Raw genomic sequence first — 20,849 nt, forward strand, 5'->3', positions numbered from 1 at the left:
TTATATTTAGTTTGAACACTCTTGCAAATGTTTTTTTTAATTGTGGCTGACAATACTATATTTGACTAACTCCTGAATACAGCCATGTTTAGCGAAGAAAATAAGAATTTTGTTTTGTTTTTGTTGTTTGTGCCCAAATAAATAAATAAATAAATTTGATAATGGCGATAATTGTGGCACAAGACCATAATTGCGAATAGTGCCTGAGAATGATCGGAATTTGTGGTAAATCGGCAAAAAATGCTTCGGCAAAAAACTTAGTTCCTCTTATTTCGTTTTTATTACCGACTTCAAAAAAAAAGGTCTCTTGCATAGCATTGTGATGTGATGTCACAACTGTCACGGCCACCTCTGGCCTTTAAATTCGCGGTCGGTAACAAGGTGACATCACGCACGGGGTCAACGTCCACAATGTGAGATAGTCGACAGGCTGAAATACCAAATCAATCTTGCTTAGTTTGACTTAGTACCGATAAGATGTATTTTTTTTATTTTATTTTTTATTTGACTGGATGGAAAACGAGCAAATGGGTCTGCAGATGGTTAGAGATCACCACCGCCCATAAACATCTGCAACACCAGGGGTACTGCAGACGCGTTGCCAACCTAGAGGCCTAAGATGGGATACCTCACGTGCCTGTAATTTCACCGGCTGTCTTACTCTCCACGCCGAAACACAACAGTGCAAGCACTGCTGCTTCACGGCAGGATTAGCGAGCAAGATGGTGGTAGCAATCCGGGCGGACCTTGCACAAGGTCCTACCACCTGCAATACAAAATAGGGGCGTGAAGTGAAAAGTTTCGTGTGTCTGTCTGATTGTCCCATGATATTTATTTGTTTATTATTTATTTTATCATTTGCGACATCGAGGCAGACCGAGACGGAGATGGCGGACCGATTCGGACTCGTACGCAAACGCAAAGGACTGGCCTGTCATTGCGTCAGAACGGGAGTTGTGGAGGTCAAGAGGGGAGGCCTTTGCCCAGCAGTGAGACACTATATAGGGTACTTAAAAAAGAAAAAACATTTGCCCATTACTGAAATTTCGATTCAACTGATAGCCTAAATTTAAAAAAAGAAAGAAAATTACATTTATTCACAACACAAGATACAACACTATCATGTACTTAGTATAGATAGTAATGTGTATGGGTTTGATGTGTTTGATAGTATGTGGGTAATGTGTGTTTATTTACGTGAACGAACTCGCGGGTAAAGATTAGTGTCATATTTATAAATTTATAGGAACAAAAACTTGACTTCGAAACATTGTATACCTATACGTACAACATACTGTTATATGGTGTTGCAAGCTATTGCGCAATATTATGAAGTAAAATATAAAAATATACATAAACGCAGCGGAAAACTATTATTGTTTATAGCGCGCTCCTGGGCTTTGTTTCTTAAAGCATATTAGTGTAATAAAATTAGTGTTTTGTCTCATAAATTTTATGAGAAAATGAGACAAATCACTCATATTATTAGGCTAATATGCTTCGAGAAACGGGGCCCTGAAGCGGTGCATGGCGACGGTTAACGGTTGACGAAAATTATAACCTGGAAAAGCCCGGATTTTATACAGTGTGTTACCGGCCGCCAGTGAAGATTAGGAACTTCACACGCACCATTGAATTGCTTCGCAGTTTTGTGCTGGTTTCCTCACGATGTTTTCTTTCACCCTAAAGCTCGTGTTAAATTTCAAATGTAATTTCACACATGAATTTCGAAAAACTGAGGTGCGAGCCAGGGTTTGAACCACGATCCTCTGCTTGAGAGGCCAAAGGTCAAACCACTCGGCCCCCACGGCTTTTTTTACCTCGTTACGATAATTTATAAAGACGAGTCACGATTATAATGATACACAGGATGTATAATAAAGAAATCGATAACATATGAGTGTTCCCTCACCCTTCTGGATATTTGTGCTGTATTTATTAAAAGAGTCGCGTATACTAAAGATAAAGATAAAAAATGTTTCTTTGTAAAGATAAACGGTTTTGAGTAGGTATTAAAATTTCCATTTTACTTAGGGCTGGCTAAATGCTAATTATAGCACCCACTATATAAATAAATAATGTCACTTCCAACAGTAGCACCTGTTTCTAAAGTTAGTCCCTGAAACAAAAAAGGAAAAATTAAAATGTACTCAAACAAAATAAAACAATGCATACCTATAGTTTTTGTTGTTGTTTTTTCATTGTTTTTTTATTTGGCACTAGCATCCCTACGTATAGTTGTAGAACAGGATAAATAGCGCATGCGTTACTAGCGTCTGAGTCATGTAAAATCCCCGGTAGCAAAACGCACATGGAGCCACTATCCATACCATAGTGCACAGCAAGCAACAGAAATAGGAATAGGTAAATAAATCGGTTTATTTTATTATTCAGTGGCACGACGAGGAATGGCAATACCTTGTCGTGCCACTGGTGGAACAAGTTGGTGACAACGAGGAATAAGGGATTTGCTTTATATCAGCTTAGAAATAATAAAAAATAGGAATTGTCATTTTAAACATACCTAAGTTTGATAAAAATCGGCTCAGCTGTTGAGATATTAAACCACCGCAAAGAAACTCGCTTTCGCCTAAAAACCGCATCGAAATCGGTCCAGCCATTTGAGGATACCCGGGTAGGTTAGGTAATAGTGAAATTAATTGTCAAAATGTTTGACTACTACGAAATTCGAAAATCGAAGGGCGTGTCGTTCCGTCCCTCTGAGACTTATACTATTTAATACGGAGTGAGAGGAATGGTATACGTACGATACGAACTTCGATTTTCGAACTTCGGAGTAAGCCCTCTGATACGTCGTTCAGTTTTACCCTGCAGCACGCGCATTATTGAGATATTTACTATGTAATATTAAACTTGTAAGTTTTCCTGTAGTGTATCACATTATAAGTACGAGTAGCCAAATGTTTGATGGAACCTTTACATCCTCAACACAAGTACACATTTGATACAGCGTGCTTGTGGTATAGATCTTTTATAGATCGTAGGCGTGTATTGTGGCGCCTAGACTTGGCTCGTGTCCGAGATACAACTACCTAAACATAATTATGGCCTAGGTTCGTCTTGATCGTTAGTCGTTTAGCGAAACAGTAAAATATACAATATTCCAGACATTCTAGAGACCGGGACACATAAACAGAACAGCTATTCGTAACGTCACTTTTTTTTTCAGATTCTTACTTAATATTACAAACACGATCAAGCAACTCGTGTCTGTCTGTTACTTCTTCACGTTTAAACTGCTAGACCGCAAGTTTGTTCTGAGGATGAACTCTGGTTGAGTTCGAAACGTGTCAGTGCAGGGTGGTGGTGATAGTTGGGTTTGTGTGATTTATGTGTTTAAGAGATGGAGTAGCTGCATGAACACATTCAATTCAAATATTGGAAGATTCAATTAAAATACTACTACAAAATAATATTCTCCTTACGATAATTAAGTAGAATGACGTAGTCTAAAAATACTAACTAAAAGTAAACTAATTACTACTAACTAAAACATAACTAAAAGTATACGTGGCGTAGTCTAAAAATAAAACGTAGGGGTCTAAAAATAAAATGGGTGCATATTTACGAAAACAATATTTTCCGATTCGACCTCGCAAGCTCGTATCTTAAGTACCTACCAATTAAATCAATCAATAATCATCCTGTACGCTTTCAACTGCAAACCACAATAAATCATAAATAATTAGGTACTATTACTCCACAAGTCTTCCATTCATTAATTTATCGGTAGCTACCAGTACAATCGTAGAGTTCACAGTTCAGACGACGTTGGTCCGTGTCTACGAGATATGAGCTTCTCCTGGCATAGTGGCGATAAGGTTTATAATTAGTGTACTACGTTTCGTATTTCTGTAACTTTTTAAAGTACGGAAATCTTAATTATCTTCTTCTTTCTTTTTTTCTTTATATACAAAATACATACAAACGTATAAATTGTCCCGCGTCTCAGGCGCAAAGGTGCGCAATTCACTCACGCGTTGCCCCGTTGAACCGCGATGGACAATCATTGCACCAGGGGGGCTACTACGTGAAATTCTAAGTTAGTAGTTCGTATCTTACCGTTTGTCTCACTCTCGTATTAAATAATACATATTAAGCGTCACGGCAAGCGGACGGCAAGATACAAGTCAACGCACGTTAAAAGAGCTCTGGGTGGCTAGTGGAGGGGATACGTTTGCGCATCTGTCAACTAACAAGCCAATGGCGTGACGGCCCGCGCGCGCTCCTACGCCCCCTCCCGCGTCCCCCACTGCTCCGCCGCCAATTTGGTCCGTATTTCGCTCACTGCGCGGTATATCGCCAGGAGCTCTTTTTACGTGCGTTGATTTGTACGAAGTTCGAATTTTGCAATTCGTAGTATAGGGTCAGAAATGACCCAGAGCGAGGGTCAAGACATCTCTCACGAAGACGGCGACCCACTTTAAAAAAGGTTTGCCTGGGAGCCCCAACTACCGGTCTCCGCCTCCAGGACAAACACGGACAAACGAATAGTTCTCGAGCGCCGAGTATTTCTAGCGCTTTTTAATGGCTGCCATTCCAGCAGCTGCTCCTCAGGTGCGAGCATGGTCTAGAGGCAAAAGTACGCGTGGCGTCCCAAAGCAACCAGTACTTAATTAAGAAGGAAAACTATTTAAGTTGAATGAATCAATAACTCAATGAGTTGTTTTGGTTTAACTCAAAGCCGCAATAGTAAACAAATCGCTGGATTAGGTCATAGGTTTTAACCAATACCTACTCCGAGACAATTGAACAATGATGTCTTAAAGTTAGTTCATGTAAATAAAAATGTACATTTGTTTTTGTTTTTATTAGAGAGCAGATAGACGATAGAAGCAGTTTTATTTGCCTTACTAGTTTGCTTGTAATCTTCGTCAGCACAAAATTCCTGGCAATAATTAAGTGTTAACGCTCGGAGAATATATCAATTAATATTATAGATTCTATTGAATATTATGATTAGTCTGACAAATTCTGTTCATTTTCTCACCAGCTAATATTACATTAAAGAATTCATAACATGAATGTTCCCCTAAATACTTATGAATGACATGCTTATGTGTGCCACAATGCGACAAAGTTATTTAATTTAACGATTAACGATTTTAGGAATTATTATTATTAGCTTTGTTCCGTACTTTCTTATATTTTTAATGCCTTTCTTTATTTGTTTCGCATCGTTTAGCACATACAAATTATTCATTTTTTATTTCCAAACGTTATTCTTAATTTGTAACTGGAATTATGCAAATTTGATTTCCGAACGAAGCGCTGCGACAGTGCTGCCCTCCTACGGCGGATTAATATGGCTGTTATTAGCAAGCAACTACGAATGGCGGCACGCACGTCCCTAGAAATGAATTCGTTTCTCCAGGGCTACTACGAAGCTCGAAACTCGAAGTTCGTGTCGTGCGGTCCCTCTGACACTTACACTATTTAATACGACAGCGAGAGGGACGGTACGATACGAACTTCGAGTTTCGAGTTTCGTGGTAGCCCTGCTGTTTTTCTTACAATTTCTACGCGGTTTCTTATATTAGTAGTGCTATGAATGCTAGGTACTGTCATGATTTCTCTCCATAAATAATTACCACACCTGGCCCTGTACTACGTAGTGCAAAATTTGAACTTCGTCTCTTGCCGCCCCGCTGACACTTATATTATTTAAAACGAAAGTGAGAGGTTTCGAATTTCGTAGTAGCCCCTCTGGTCTTACTGGCACATTCCATGCAGTAGCCGTGTTCAAGTGTAGACTCAAAAAAAAGGGGTCTACTCGTGAACACGGCCACTGCAATGTGGTTGAAATATCCAGGTAATTATTACTCGTTGTTAGCGTGATATGTCCCGGATGTGGTGGTTATTTATTGGTGCTTTAATCTCAAACTATAAACTAATAAAAACCCCAAACAAAAGATACAAACGTACCTAACGTAAGAAAAAAAATATTGCAGGATAGCCGTCCGTTCTTCGCTACATATTATAAAATATAAAAACTCCTTCGTAACCATTTTCTTTTTTTTGTTTCAGATATTTAAAAAAACCAGTTACTGGCCAGTGACATTGCATCGACTCAACACGCGTTCCGTTGAACGCCACGATTTTACGTTTAAAAAGAAACAAGTCCGTATGACTGTAAACTGCATGTGATATAATTTATTTTAGTTCAATAAGACATAAACTCAAAGAAACCCCGACGGTAGAAATCGCAGATCAAACGGAAGACATTATTGATAAATATATAGAAAATATATACAAAATGAAGGATAGCCAGAAACCTTGCCAACACACCCTGTCAGACGACGTCATATACAAAGAAGTGGTTGTTATCGGTAAGTTTTTATTTTTATTTTCTTCAATTAAAAAAAAAACAATGGCTTAGTATGGATACACTGAAAATTAATATTAAAGCAAAACATTACTCATTACGATTAGACTTATAACAATACTTTGCAAAACGAGTACTGACTGATTAAGCTTTTAAATAAATCGGACAAACACATTCCGTAGACTTGTGTTCGTTTTAACGGCGACTTAAGCTTTTCGTAGTAGAAAAGCAGTCTAAATAAAATTATTTCTTTATTAAGAATAACAAGTTACACATGGAATAACTACCATTAAATGATAGTTAGTCAAAGCTATTAAAACTATTAGCATGGGCAAAGCTAACGGGCAAAGTAAAAAGGTAAAAAAAAAAACGGGTCCAATTGCATTACAAATTACAAGCAAATAGTAGCTACACCGTTTTCGCGCTCACCAGTTGGCGCCACTGTAGACAAAGGTCCTGCCTGTGAATTAGGTATAGTCCCAGTGTAAGAAAATGTAAGTTCTTAGACTTTGGTATAGTGGTTAGTTATTACGGGCGTGAAAACAAAATTTACATTTAAATAATATTTAATACCTTACAACCGTACCATAAAAATATCGAGCATGCCACAGTGTTGCGTAGTCCCGTTTTGTTCGGAAAAAAGGGAGGACAAAGGTTTCCGAAAGACAAAACTGTCTCAAAACCTGTGTTTCTACGTCTGTACGTTCATTGCCGCGTAACGCATATTTGCCATAATTAATTTCAGGTATTGCAAAATATTCACAAAATTATTCTAATTGTAAATAAGCTCACCCAAAAACAATGAGATTTGACATTTCGGAGACCTCACGCTACACTAGCGCCTCTAGCGGCGAATACATACTCGATAGCCCTCATTGGGGCCCTGCTTTAAAATACACATACATACATACATAAAATCACGCCTCTTTCCCAACGGGGTAGGCAGAGACTACATCCTTCCACTTGCTACGATTCTGGCATACAACTCTCGCCTCCTCTACATTCATCAATCTTTTCATGCATGCACGTCGGTTTAGAGTACTCCTGACTCGACCTTTCTTCAGAACGTCACCGATTTGATCGTGGTACGTTCGTCTAGGCCTTCCTCTCCCAACGTTCCCATTCACGCTCGTCTTATAGATCTGCCTAGTCAATCTGTTTTCATTCATTTTCTGAACATGCCCAAACCATCCAAGCATCCCTTTCTCAATCCGTGTGACTATACCTTCATTTACACCACAGCGGTCCCTTATCGCACTAAAAATAATAATAATGATAATTTCGCTTTAAAATAATATATTTTAATCGATTCTGAACAAACTACTTTCAGGTTTTCAGTTATTTAATGAACACCTTTTATACTCATACTCATACTCTTTTATTGGTAATATCATTATTACATGTCATTTTGTTAAATTATTCTAATATATTCTAAGAACCAATTAATTAAATAATTTCAGTAAATAATAGCCGTTGGTTGAAATTTAAGGAACTCATCAAAAGTGTAGTGTAGTGTGTAGTGTAGTGTATAAATAGGTATTTGTGACGCCTGTAATTTCTTTCACAATATTATCTTTTATCTCTTGGCAGTGAAATGTTATTTTAATAATTGCGGCTGTCACTGTCATATTTAAAGCGCTGTTCAAATGTTTTTGAGGATATAATCGCGGTGACGAGGCGTTTTGTTGTATGACATCACCGCTGGTTGCTTTGAGGTTGAGACATCAAAAATATAACGATCAGAAGAAAATAGAGGCTAGTTTAAATTTATTGGTGAAATGAAATTGTAAATAAATATACAATACAATCTCCTCGGGAACGACTCATTTTTTCGGGATAAAATTATCCTTTTATAAATAAATATCAATAATATTCAAAATTTGTGTTATCACTAAAAAAAGTTATCTATATTAATATTATAAAGAGGTAAAGTTTGTGAGGTTCTAGGGATAATCTCTGGTTTTACTAAACCGATTTGGATGAAATTCAGTATACAAATACATATTTTGAGTCCCGGGGAAGGACAGGTCCCGCGCTTTTGCGTAAAATTAATAGTACTAATATTCTAATACATATATTGTGTGAAAACTAAACAAACGAACAAACTCACTTGCACATTTATAATAATAGTAAGGATTGAACTCCACAAATCAGTAAAAAAAAAGTGTAGAGCAAATAAATAATGTCGCTAGTTGATTTCTATCTGAGTTTAATTCCCAGCAATGCTTTTCGGATTTTTCATTGTGCAGCACAATTTTGAATTAAAGTTAAATTAAATTAACGTTAAAATCTCTACCCATTACACCGTACGTATCATACCATGACCGTAATAGGAACGTGTCGGCCAAAAATATATTATTTTTCTACGAAATTATTATTCGTAGTTCTTTTTATTGAAATGTATGAAACTGCCCACTAGCACGTTTTCTAACCAACCGTCGCCGTCGCGTGGTATGCGCTTGACATTCCGTTACTGAGGGGCTACTTCCCTCCCTTTCACTCGCGTATTAAATGACACAAGCGTCAGCGGGACAGCAACATACGAAGTTCGAGTTTTGCACTTCGTGATACGTTGTAGTGGGTAGAGACCTTTATTTCAAACTCATAATAATGTTATTTATTAGTTGCTATAAAACTTAAAACAATTTTACATCTCACTGGGCATTAATAACATCAGTTAACCTAAAGCAGTAAAGTAAACAGTTAACAACATAGATAACGTTTTATTTTTTTGACCGTATTACCTATATAAATATTAATAGAAATTAGAGACAAAACACAGACATCAGTAAACACGTGGAACCTTCTACATTAGTCCGGCTTGGGGGTCAATTGATGCGACCGCCGCTAAATTAGGGGTCTACTGTTTAATGACCAATTAATTAAAATGTCTCGTTACTCGATATGATAGCGCGCGAGTACAGTTCGAGAATAGTCGCGATAATTAACTAATATATTGCATTTGCTTTCATTGTATGCAGTTATTTATGTTACGACCCGCACCCATCGTCTGTTAGGCTTTAGTCCCTCGCGATGCCTTGTTTACAAGCTTTTATTTAGTTTCACCTCTTCCGGTGTCTGTCTGTCTGTAATCAAATCTTGCAAGTTAAATTTGACCAACTTCCAGTAGGTAGTCAGATTGAGTTGAAATTTGGTATGCAAAAATGTAGTTTGGGTGACAATGCAAGTACAGTCAACAAAAAGTACAGTCAGCAAATAATATTTTGTTAAAAATTAAATTTTTATGGTTAGGTGATTTTTTTACTCTTTTGCTTAATACTTCACCGCTGCAATTAGGTGCTACGAGCTCTACTTCTATATTCGTGGCTTGACCCGCATTTACACTCGCGTCTATATCTTACTTCCTAGGCTAGCTATCATACACTCACAATCTTTCCCGATAGCGCGGCGTTTGCGCAACAAACCAATTTTGTTGGTACCGACTGGTTTCCCCGCCATGGTGGTTCCCGTACATCTAACCATGGTATCCCATCTTAGGCCTCTAGGTTGGCAACGCATCTGCAATACCCCTGGTGTTGCAGATGTTTATGGGCGGTGGTGGTCTCTTACCATCAGGAGACCCACTCGCTCGTTTTCCATCCAGTCGAATAAAAAAAATAAAAAAACCTTCATTTCCTGTCTGTTCTCCAGGCAACGGTCCCAGCGGCATGGTGACGTCATTCATGCTGGCCGGCAACGTGCCGTATCTCAAGAAAGTCCCGGCCGACCTGCCCATAGACGACATGCTCAGAGCCAGGTGATTATCCGGTGCGCGTGCACTCGATAGTGCTGACAAACTATACTTATTTTCATTTGGCGTCAGTATTTTTTGATAAAGTGCTATGAATGAAGCCACAAAACACTTGAACCTACAACAACCGTCCGATTATGTCGGGAGTTAAAAAATACCGATGTTTCAAAACTGGCAAGAACGCCGACTATTGCTTTTTCCCTAATTTACAATCGACTGTTTTCTTAATTGCAGATTGGAAAACATTCCAGAAGGGCAGAGCTTGTATGAGGTGGATCTCACAGAATTGGCGGAAGGCCTAGAGGGCAGGAGCCAGAACCCCATTCCGTTACTGGTAAGTTTAGTGGTGGACAAAGGTCAATCTAATGGGGAATGTCTGATAAATTCAGAAACGCTTGTAACTTTTTATATCAATAGGAATAACCTTTCTAATTAACAGAAAAAAATATCAGATTTTTAAGTAGCATCAATTAATTAAAAAAAAAAAAGAGTTTTCCTTACCGCGAAATTACGACAGTCCGGTCGGTTACGGGTTGTTCCATAGTCCAGAATAAAAAACATTAAAAAAGAATTTATGTGTCTTGGACTCGATCGTTTTGACTATTTACCGGGCCGAATAATACTGACATGGTAATACCGACCCTGTTTTTCATGTACACGCCCATAGAAACTGAACCAGGAGCCATGAAGCCAATATCTCTTAAAGAGAGTAATGTCACACACGTTTTCCCGCGTCTTAGATGTCGGCGTTGCTGAACGTCCCGAATTTAGCCCAAAAGTCCAAAACCAAATATCTCAGTTAAACTAAGACCCGCGCTGGGGGATTGCGTAATTTTAAACTCATAAAACGGGATAATTATTTAAAAACTCGAAGATTAATTCCGCCTTTTTTGATTTTTGTACTCAAAAGGTACCTCTAACTCCCTATGCTCGGAAACAATCTGACAGCGCTGTCTCAGACTGACAATAATGGCGTTTCACGTGTATAGTATGTTCATTCTGTGTGTTAATTTGTGCTCATTAAAAAGCTTCCTTATTAATTATTTTAGTGGTATTGTTTAACTTTTAAATAGTTTATGAAGATTTCTAAATGTTTATTTTGTTGTGACAATGTGCTGTCTTCACTTTATAAGAATACCTAATAATGCATATTTTTTATTTATGAAATATAATTTATAGTTATAGTTCGAGAGTCAAAAGCGAATAATTTCTAATACTTTGTGTGCAATATTTCGAAATATATATGCAAATAATACTATTTTCTTTTAATAACAGAAAAGTCATATACATATTTAAGCAGGTACAGTCACCAGCACCAATATCTGACACAACAAGCGTGCATAAATATCTGATACGACTCTATTTCTAGGGCCGGAAGGACGTGTCAGATATTTTTGCACGCTCCGCTGTGGCAGATATTAATGCTGGTGACTGTACCACACGATCAGTCAAATAACCCGCCCCGCGTCATACCTGGTGAAAAGGTGCCCAATACACTCGCCGCGTTGCCGGGTTGAACAGCGATGGACAACCTTTGCACAAGAAACGACCCAGAACGGGGATCAAGACCTCTCTGACCTTATTAATCCTACTAATATTATAAATGTGAAAGTTTGTGAGTGAGTATGTTTGTTACTTCTTCACGCTGAAACGGCTGGACGGATTTGCATGAATTTTGGCAAAAAGTTAGTTTATAACCTGGATTAAAACATAGGATACTTTTTATCCCCATAGGGATAAAATAGGAAAGGGATAAAATCTCTAAATAACAACCGCTGGGCTTAGAGTCATGAAATTGGACATCTAGTACTCCAGGCTACTTTTTTTTCCCGATATCCCCACGGGATAGGGATAAAATCTCGAAATAACAACCGCTGAGTTTAGTGTCATGAAATTTGGCATGAGTGTTTTAATTTAACGTCAATGAAAACCACGATGTAATTTTAGGGAATTCCCACGATAATTTAATAAAATCCCAGAATTTCAATTCAAATGCTTTATGTTATGATTTATGCATGCGAAGCCGCGGGTAAACGTTAGTGACTAATAAATATCATATCACCTAATGTTCATCTTTCGACAATGGATTGAAAGCGCATAGTGCCGTCCACTGTCTATATTTCTTCATCACATCCGCGTGGCGGTCACCACTCCGTCCCGCTGTTCCTATGTGTATCAAAAGTATTTCCGATAGCATGCGGTTATCGTGTGGTGTCAGTTGAATAACTATCGAACATCAGTTACGGTCAGTTCGGTCACCCCCATCGGTTAGGTTATCACGGCACCACAACTTGCCACGTGTAGGTACATGACAGATATATACGTAGTAGACAGGAAACAATAGTTTCCCATGAACTGAAAACAATTTCTTACGCAAAGTTACGCCTGATTCAATAAATTAAAATCGGTTCCTAGTAGGCAGCGCAGGAGACAGAGTTTCAATACAATAAGTACAATATAATTACTCTTTATTGTACACGAGAAATAGTAAGCGATACAGAAAACAGGTACACAGAGAAAATTACAAGGTAAGCAATAGGCGGCCTTATCGCTAAAGAGCGATCTCTTCCAGGCAACTTTTTTACAGAAAGAAGGAAGGACTAGTTTCCTAGTAGGCAGGTGACAAGACTTTCCTAGAAGGCAGGATTCAAGAGTTTTTTTAGTGCTCTGAAGACAATCAAGACTTTCCTAGTAGGCGCAGGAGACTACAGTTTCCTAATAGGCAGGAAGGTAATAGTTTCCCAGTAGCCAGGAGACGATAGTTTTCTAGTAGGCAGGAAAAAATAGTTATTTATAGAGGTGAGACGTATTTACTGGAATAGGTTTTGGCTTGGACGCGTGAGTACGCGTTCCCGCCCGCGATTCTTTTAGCGTACGAGTATTTAGGAGTACGGCGGCTGACAACGTTCCGCCAACTTGAAAACAAGCTGTTATGTACACTTTTTAACTGAAAAAAATTATAAAAATTGCTGACAGTCCTAAGCTTATAAGCGTATAAAGTAAGCTAAGTGTATAAAGTATGACGGGAAGTGTTTAGTCGGTATTTAATATAATTTAAAATTAAAAAAAATTACGCAATGAGTCAATTGAGTTAAGTACTCGTAGATACTCGTGGGCCTAGTCTTTGGATCTAGTCTTTTTGTGGACGCGTACTCGCAAGACTCAGTCCGCGTTTTGCCTAGTACGTCTCACCTCTAGTTTTTTAGTCGGCGATTCTTGAATTTCTTAGAAAGCAGGAGACAAGAGTTTTCTAGTGGGCAAAAGACACTGTTTCCTAGTAGCCAGGAGACAACCACCACTTTAATACCGGTATTACTGCGGTACCAGTTTCAAGCATTGGTTCCATAGTACCCATTTAAAAACCTGTGAGAGTGAGAGGGACGGTAAGATACGAACTTTGAATTTTGTAGTAACCCCCCTGATGCCCTCCCATAAACCAAGCCGCGTATCGGCAAAGGTCACTCCACCGCGCCATATCTCTGCGATAGCGCTAAATCGCACGCTATATCATGGCGCAACTAATTCGGATGACTGTCGCTTTTTTATCAATTTAATTAATGTTTTTTTATGTACTGTGTGGAAAATTTTGACGTTTTTTTGGTGCTGAAAAAGGGGTTAACAATATATGTTTTTATGAACCAATAGAAATACTTCATTAACCTAGTCTCGTTCCGCTCAGCTGTTCCACTAGAGCACTGAATATATAATAGTACTAAAGTATAGAATGGCCACGCTCCGCCCCGCACCGGTTCGAGTTACCCCACCCCTCAGGCGCAGATTGCAGGAAAACCGCAGGAAAGCAGTCGGCTGGGCTACTACGAAACTCGAAACTCGAACTTCGTGTCGTGCGGTCCCTCTGACATTTATAATATTTAATACGAGAGGGACGGTACGATACGAACTTCGAGTTTCGTAGTAGCCCTGCGGGTGCGCAACGGCACTAAGTTCGGGAGCAATTATTTTGCGAAATGATAACGATACCGTACCTACTTCCTTTTTCTAAATAAATAATGATTTCTGAAATTATCGCGATTAATACATGAAATAACTACCTACCGAATAATTCGCTTAAGTTTGTAGTCGTATATCTATTGCAATTGAAAATAATAATACACAGACAGACACATTTTAAGTAGGTTTAAATAAATAGGTAAGATTAACGATTACATTTATTTGCACTATCTAAGCCATACCTTATAAAAGTACCTTTAAATATCATTGGCAGCACTTATTAGGGTTTTGCAACCCTGTGTATCTTACGCACACATTGACGCGTGTACAGACGTCGTCGTGTCTATGTAGATTCAAGAACGCGTATTTTGTACGGCGTGGCCGCCGTGTGTCTAGAGCTAGAGAGCGGGGATAGCTAAATGTGGCGTTTATTGGTTCATATAAAACACATCGAGTACTGCCTTTTCGCAACGTAACGTTTGGCAACCTGTTTCATTTCGCAACTTTTCATTACGCAAACTCTAAAACTGTAAATATTTCAGGGCCACCGTGTAGAGAACCCTTTAGGTTAGGTTAGGTTAGTTTTATAAAAATCCTGAAAATGTTTTCAGTTTCAGAAATATTAAACAGTTGGGAAATGAAAAGTTGCGAAATGAAACAGGTTGCCAAACGTTATTCGCCGAAACATTAGTAAACCAAAACACATGCCTCGCAACACACTCGCACATGTCTGGTGGAAACGCACCCTTGTCGTCTCATTTGATGAGTGCGTCATTTGTGCAAATAAGACACATATAAATTACCATAACTACACGTACTTAATTAATAAGTGCCATCACTGCATTCACTTGAAACCTCATGGCAAGCCATGTGCAGTAGAGATACAAAATTATGTAGAGCTATAGGTAGTTCCACGCAGGATCAGCATTTCGCAGAATTAATTTTCGCATAAATTTCTTAGGCATCGGCATAATGTTGATTAGAATAATGGGTCCCTGGTCGGCTGACATGAGGGCCTTCATGGGGGCCTTGTCGTCCCGGCTGATAGAGACCTCAGGAGACCCCAGAGCTGGCGCTTACCTCTCCCAGCGAATTTCTCTGACTGTACAGAGAGGTAATGCCGCCAGTGTGCTGGGGTCGATGCCGCAGGAGGGCCTCTTAGATGGTGTTTTCTTTTTATAGTTAGGTATATTTATGTAAATTGAAAATACAAACTGAAATATAGATGCACAGAAAAACCAGAAAAATAAGACCATCACTGGGAATCGAACCCAGGTCTTCGGTATTCCGTACCGCGTGCTATACCGCTACACCACTGACGGTCAACGGTACCGACACGAATGTCCCCTATGCACCTCATATCTCAGCTTGTTTGTTTCTTATTTAGCCACTTAAGCAGTGACGCTAGCGACATCTATGCCGTAGCCCTCATCGAGAAACTTTTTCGGCAATCCATTGGAACTAACCGCTCACCCGGACAAGAGATGTCGTTACTAAGCAATCGAATTAAGATTGGTTAAGAGTGGTTGGTGATTTAATTGTTTTAGACAGATTAGAATAATAGTCCTGTGATCGAATCGTCTTAATTTGTACCGCATGCTATTTAGTTGGCATAAAGTCATAATGCAGAATAATATGTTCCTAATACTTTACTGGTAGCAGTTGTAATCTAATCTACTTACTTGAAGACCACGACCACTCTATCAAGAGTGTAGCATTGCGACAGAGAAGAGAGTGAGATATACAAAAGGGAGTCATCCCTTAATTTACTTAAAAACTTCCTTAATTGGCTTAAAGGGATCTTTGCTAGTTAATCTTAAATGGACAAGACATCAGAGGTAGAATAGACTCTGTCTAATTCGTATTTAGGTTTAATTTAGTTTTTTATTATCTCGCTAGATGGTGTTGTACCCATCTGAAACATGCTAACGATGTGTCGCTTTAGAAAGTATTTATTTTTAGACGAGTTATTGACCGTACAGTAAACGGAGGGAAGATCAGTAGGAGAATTGTAGTAGGAGCAAAATAGTTCAATATAAGAAGTTTAAACACAGTACCGAATTTCATTACAAACACTACAATAAAAAGATAAGAAAGACCGAAGTTTTCGGTCTTCGGTCTCGAGACGATTGTCATTTTCTTTAACGTCACATGAGGCTAGACAATTTGGCAAAAGGGCAAAGTGCATGGAGTCTCTAGCCGAGAGACCACTTTGGCGCCTTTTTTACGACTTGAATATTAAAGTAATAACTAACTTACTTAAGCAGAAACGATTCAATAAATTTTTCCTGTAGTGTAAATTATACTTGTTTCACTTTTTAATGCGATAAAAAACAGACAGACTAAGGTCTCGACGACGCGAAAATAGAGACAAAAAACTGCACGATTTATTGAAGAGCCTTGAACATCAGAGTTTAATTGTGAAATGAGAAAACCATCATATATTTAACTTTTATTTCTTGAAGCTGCAACTTTTTCGGTATACGCCAGCGAAATAAAAATATACCAGTAGTGTAAAAGCCCAAACCAGTTTTTAAACTAGACAGGTGCATATTTCTGGAAATATACAAAAATAAAATGAACTTTTTTCTAAAATATTGATCAACTAAGTAATTACATAGTAAGCGTGGTAGTAATTAATATAATTATCAATGAATTACCTAGTGTACCGTAAATTGCTTAATTTAAAATTAATTGCGTCTCATTTATTCTGTAAGTCATTACCGGTAGCTAAAAAAACCTATTTTGTGCTATAGTAAAACTGCAGGTCGTCTCTTAAACGTGTTTTTTTTTTTTTTTTTCAGTTTATTTATGTCGTTTACCCACCCATTACATTCATTAAATCGATAAACCTACAAATACCGCTTATTGACCGATTATTTGACGGCCGGCTGGCCAAGTGGTTAGAGAAACTGACTACGAAGCTTGAGGTCCTGGGTTCGATTCCCGGCCGGGGCAGATATTTCTATGAATAATACGAATGTCTGTTCTCGGGTCTTGGATGTTTAATATGTATTTAAGTATGTATTTATCTATATAAGTATGTTTATCCGTTGCCTAGTATCCATAGTAAAAGCTTTGCTTAGTTTGGGACTACGTCAATTTAGTGTCAAGTGTCCCATGATATTTTTATTTATTTACTAGCTTTTGCCCGTAGCTTCGTTCGCGTGGAATTCGGTTATCGAGCGCTGTTCCCTCGGGAACTGTGCATTTTTCCGAGATAAAAAGTAGCCTATGTCACTTTCTGGCCCATAAACCAACTCTATGCCAAAAATCACGTCGATCCGGTCGGAAAGACGGACAAACATACATACAAACACACACTTTCGCATTTATAATATTAAGTATGGATGGATGGATATGGATTTTATTGCCTGTAATCAATCTCGACCTATATGTATACGTCCCACTACAGGGCACAGGCCTCCTCTCAAAATATGAGAGCTTGGGCCGTTGTTTCCACCTGAGTCTTAGCGGATTAAGAACTTAACACACACGATTGAATTTCTTCGCAGTTGAATTCAGGTTCCCTCATATTTTCCTTAAGTTATTTAAAAAAATAAAAAATACTATGCTGAACCCTTACTTGTGTTCACGGTTGTTTCAAACCAGTCTGCATTGAGATGAATGACCTTCTTGATTAATGGGTCTCCGACCAGAATTGAACATTACGACCGTGCTTAGTTATTAATTATTATGGCATATTATTTATTTATTCAGTCTATATTTAAAGCATTTTGTCACATTTAGATGTGGTACAGTCACTATAGCACGAACATCTGGCACAAAGAAGCGTGCATCTCTATTTCCAGGGCCGGTAGAACGTGTCAGATATTTTTGCACGCTCCACTGTGGCAGATATTATATTGTAGATATGTTGGTGACTGTAAACACAAAACATCACAAAACGAATCATATTAAGAGCGTACCTGCTGAGCTGGCAACGTTGCATTTACTTGTGTTAGTTTTCTCGATTATTCTATAAAAAAATGAATGAAAATTAAAAATGTTGTCTGATAGAACACTTCTTAATAATTATAAGTTAATGTGTTTACTCCAATAATTATTGGAGTTAATTATAGCTAGTTGTCGTGGTCGTCAGTTTAGGATCATGTAGTAACGTGTGAAAGTTGGTGATGCACTTTAGTAGTCCCTGGGGTATTTTATGACCTCTGTCAGTGCCCATTTACGTACAGTCCAGACGCATCAATTTTTGGACCATTTTGACCAGATTGGCATTGAATATATCTTCTAACATTTTAATTCTAATATAATCTTAAAACATTTTCCATTTTGAGAATGGTAGGAGGTTGGATTAAACAAAAAATAATTTATTTACTTCTTATAGCAGAAGTATCAAAATTATCTAAGCCGGGTTAGAATGACAATATGTCAATTTTGACAGTCTCAAAAATGTTACCAGATTAAAGTTTCGTAAAAAATGCGTGGACGGCTTTCGCTGGCCATAGTCTGCCTATAGCGAAATATGCCCATATTTATCCTATGCTATTGTTTTCAGATGGACAATCTATTGAGGCCGTGCGCGGACCTCGGCATCCAAGCAGACTCGCTCATAGAGTGGCAATATGACGTAGAGAAACAAGTAAGTATTATCACCAGTTCTATGCATCAAAAGATGTAAAATCTGGCGGAGTCTAACGTCTGGTAGCATGGTGTACGGTTGTGGTGGTGGTGATAGATGGGTTTGTGTGATTTGTGTGTGTTCTTACAGTGTGGAGGTGGAGGAACTTCATGAACACGCATAAATATCTTGCATAAACTTAGCTGTCACAAGGTCGCGGGTGAGCAAAGAAATTCTTTTTCACTTGTCATGCTCGTAAAGTTCGTATTTATGCTAGATCTAGGCGACATGAAATGTCTTTTTATGCTCTAGTGCATAAAATAAAATCTTCGTCTAAGACCAAGGCAATCAGGTGTAAACAGCCACAAACAAAGAACTTTCTAATTTTTTTTTTATAATTTTTAATTCATATAAAACTAAAAATCAACCAAATCAATCAAAATAGATCGATAATATTTTTTCGGAAAAGTCCGTATTTATCGTGCTCTCCCTATTATCTTCAATACAATACACATCGTACAGTCGCGTAGTCGTTCTGACATTTGACACTAATTAATAAAGTTCCATATTAATGGACATGAAATGTCACTCGTTTATAGTACATTGTGTCAATTTGTGTCTTAAGGGCGGTAAATAAGGAATTACGAACGAGAGTCTATTAGAAGCCCGAAGTCGATGTCGGGTTTCATGACAAGCACAGTAAGGTCGAGGGTTTTATTTGGGGGGTTGCAACCAAGGTAGCCTGCATGTTACGACACTGTTTACGAGCAAGTGTGATGAAAAATAAATAAATGACACTTCGGGTGCCGTCGTATACCTAATGCCATCCACGAAGACGCGTGATTTTGTCAAAACGCGTGGTTTTGTGTGTTGTGTGCAATGATGGAATAAAAATAAAATAAATAAAATTAGACATTAATGACATTGTAATAAGAACCACGGCTCGCGTCATCGTGAATAACTCTACCCTATGGTCTCTGGGTGAAGACGGTGGGCTTCTACGCCGTTAACAATTGAGTCGTGTTCAGATATTTTGGATCAAATTTCCGCTCACATGTTAATGAACTCGACTGTACCTTACCTAGGCACTATACTTATCCGAGAGATATGATATAATTATAATAGTAATGGGACTGCTAGTGCCATCTTCATACATTGTGGATATTTTAATAAAGTGAACTAAGTATTAACACAATTCTTCGTACAAAACTATTCTCTCTGGGGGGCTGATCTCCATAGCTGAGGTTGGACACAATATGAATTGGCTTCTTCTAAATATAAAGTATATAAAATTTAAACCAATCGTACGGTCATTGTTTTAGTTAAAGATTGTAACCAGCTAGCGTCGGAGAGTTGAATAAATATTATAGTTGTAAAAGAAAAGTAGGCAAGTCTTGCAGGTGGTAGGACCTTGTGCAAGGTCCGCCCGGATTGCTACCACCATCTTGCTCGCTAATCCTGCCGTGAAACAGCAGTGCTTGCAGTGTTGTGTTTCGGCGTGGAGAATAAGACAGCCGGTGAAATTACTGGCACTTGAGGTATCCCATCTTAGGCCTCTAGGTTGGCAACGCATCTGCAATCCCCCTGGTGTTGCAGGTGTCTATGGGCGGTGGTGATCTCTTATCATCAGGAGACCCACTTGCTCGTTTGCCATCCAGTTGAATAAAAAAAAAAAGTCTGAAACTATAAGACATTCCACATTATCGATTTTACTGACAATAACAACTGCTGCACTCGTAGATTAAAAAAGAAATCCAACATCCCCACTGACCATCATTGTTTCCCCAGATAGACCACATAGTGTTGGGCCGCGGGCCGCCGGGCGGCGCGTGGCACACGTTCCCGCCGGCGGTGCTGACGCTGTCGCCGGCGGGCTGGCTGTCGCTGCCCCCCCACGCGCCGGAGGGGGGCGGCCGCCCGCCGGCGCGCGCCGTCGCCAACTACTGCCGGCGCTATGTGCAGAAGTGTAAGATACAGGTGAGTGATGAAGCAAACAGTCCTAGTAGGGGCACACCCTCGCCCTTCAGTTCTTAAAGCCCAATTTAGACCTGCGAGAAAAATCATGAAAGTAACTTCAACGTGTTATAAGTTTGACCGCTATGTGTGTCTGTATGGATGTGTGTTTGTGTGTGTCTGTCTGTGGCACCGTAGCTCTTAAACGGGTGGACCGATTTGAATGCTGTTTTTTTTTTTTTGAAAGCAGGTTTTTTAGCCATGGT

At 38.8% G+C, this 20,849-nt stretch overlaps 1 protein-coding gene across 2 annotated transcripts in view; it reads left to right on the forward strand.

Annotated features, from left to right (window-relative positions):
* LOC141441476 (uncharacterized) overlaps positions 1–20,607 on the forward strand; it is a gene marked incomplete at its 3' end in the record, with an annotated part of 61,335 nt that extends 40,728 nt beyond the window's left edge. For both annotated transcript variants that reach the window (XM_074106230.1, XM_074106229.1), the window contains 5 exon segments: positions 6,049–6,350; positions 9,998–10,103; positions 10,332–10,431; positions 18,568–18,651; positions 20,419–20,607. In XM_074106230.1, coding sequence (XP_073962331.1) covers positions 6,278–6,350; positions 9,998–10,103; positions 10,332–10,431; positions 18,568–18,651; positions 20,419–20,607 — 552 coding nt within the window.
* Between the last annotated feature and the right edge of the window lie 242 nt (positions 20,608–20,849).

This window comes from Choristoneura fumiferana, chromosome 24 (genome assembly GCF_025370935.1).
Source record: "Choristoneura fumiferana chromosome 24, NRCan_CFum_1, whole genome shotgun sequence".
In the NCBI taxonomy this organism is placed as follows: domain Eukaryota; kingdom Metazoa; phylum Arthropoda; class Insecta; order Lepidoptera; family Tortricidae; genus Choristoneura; species Choristoneura fumiferana.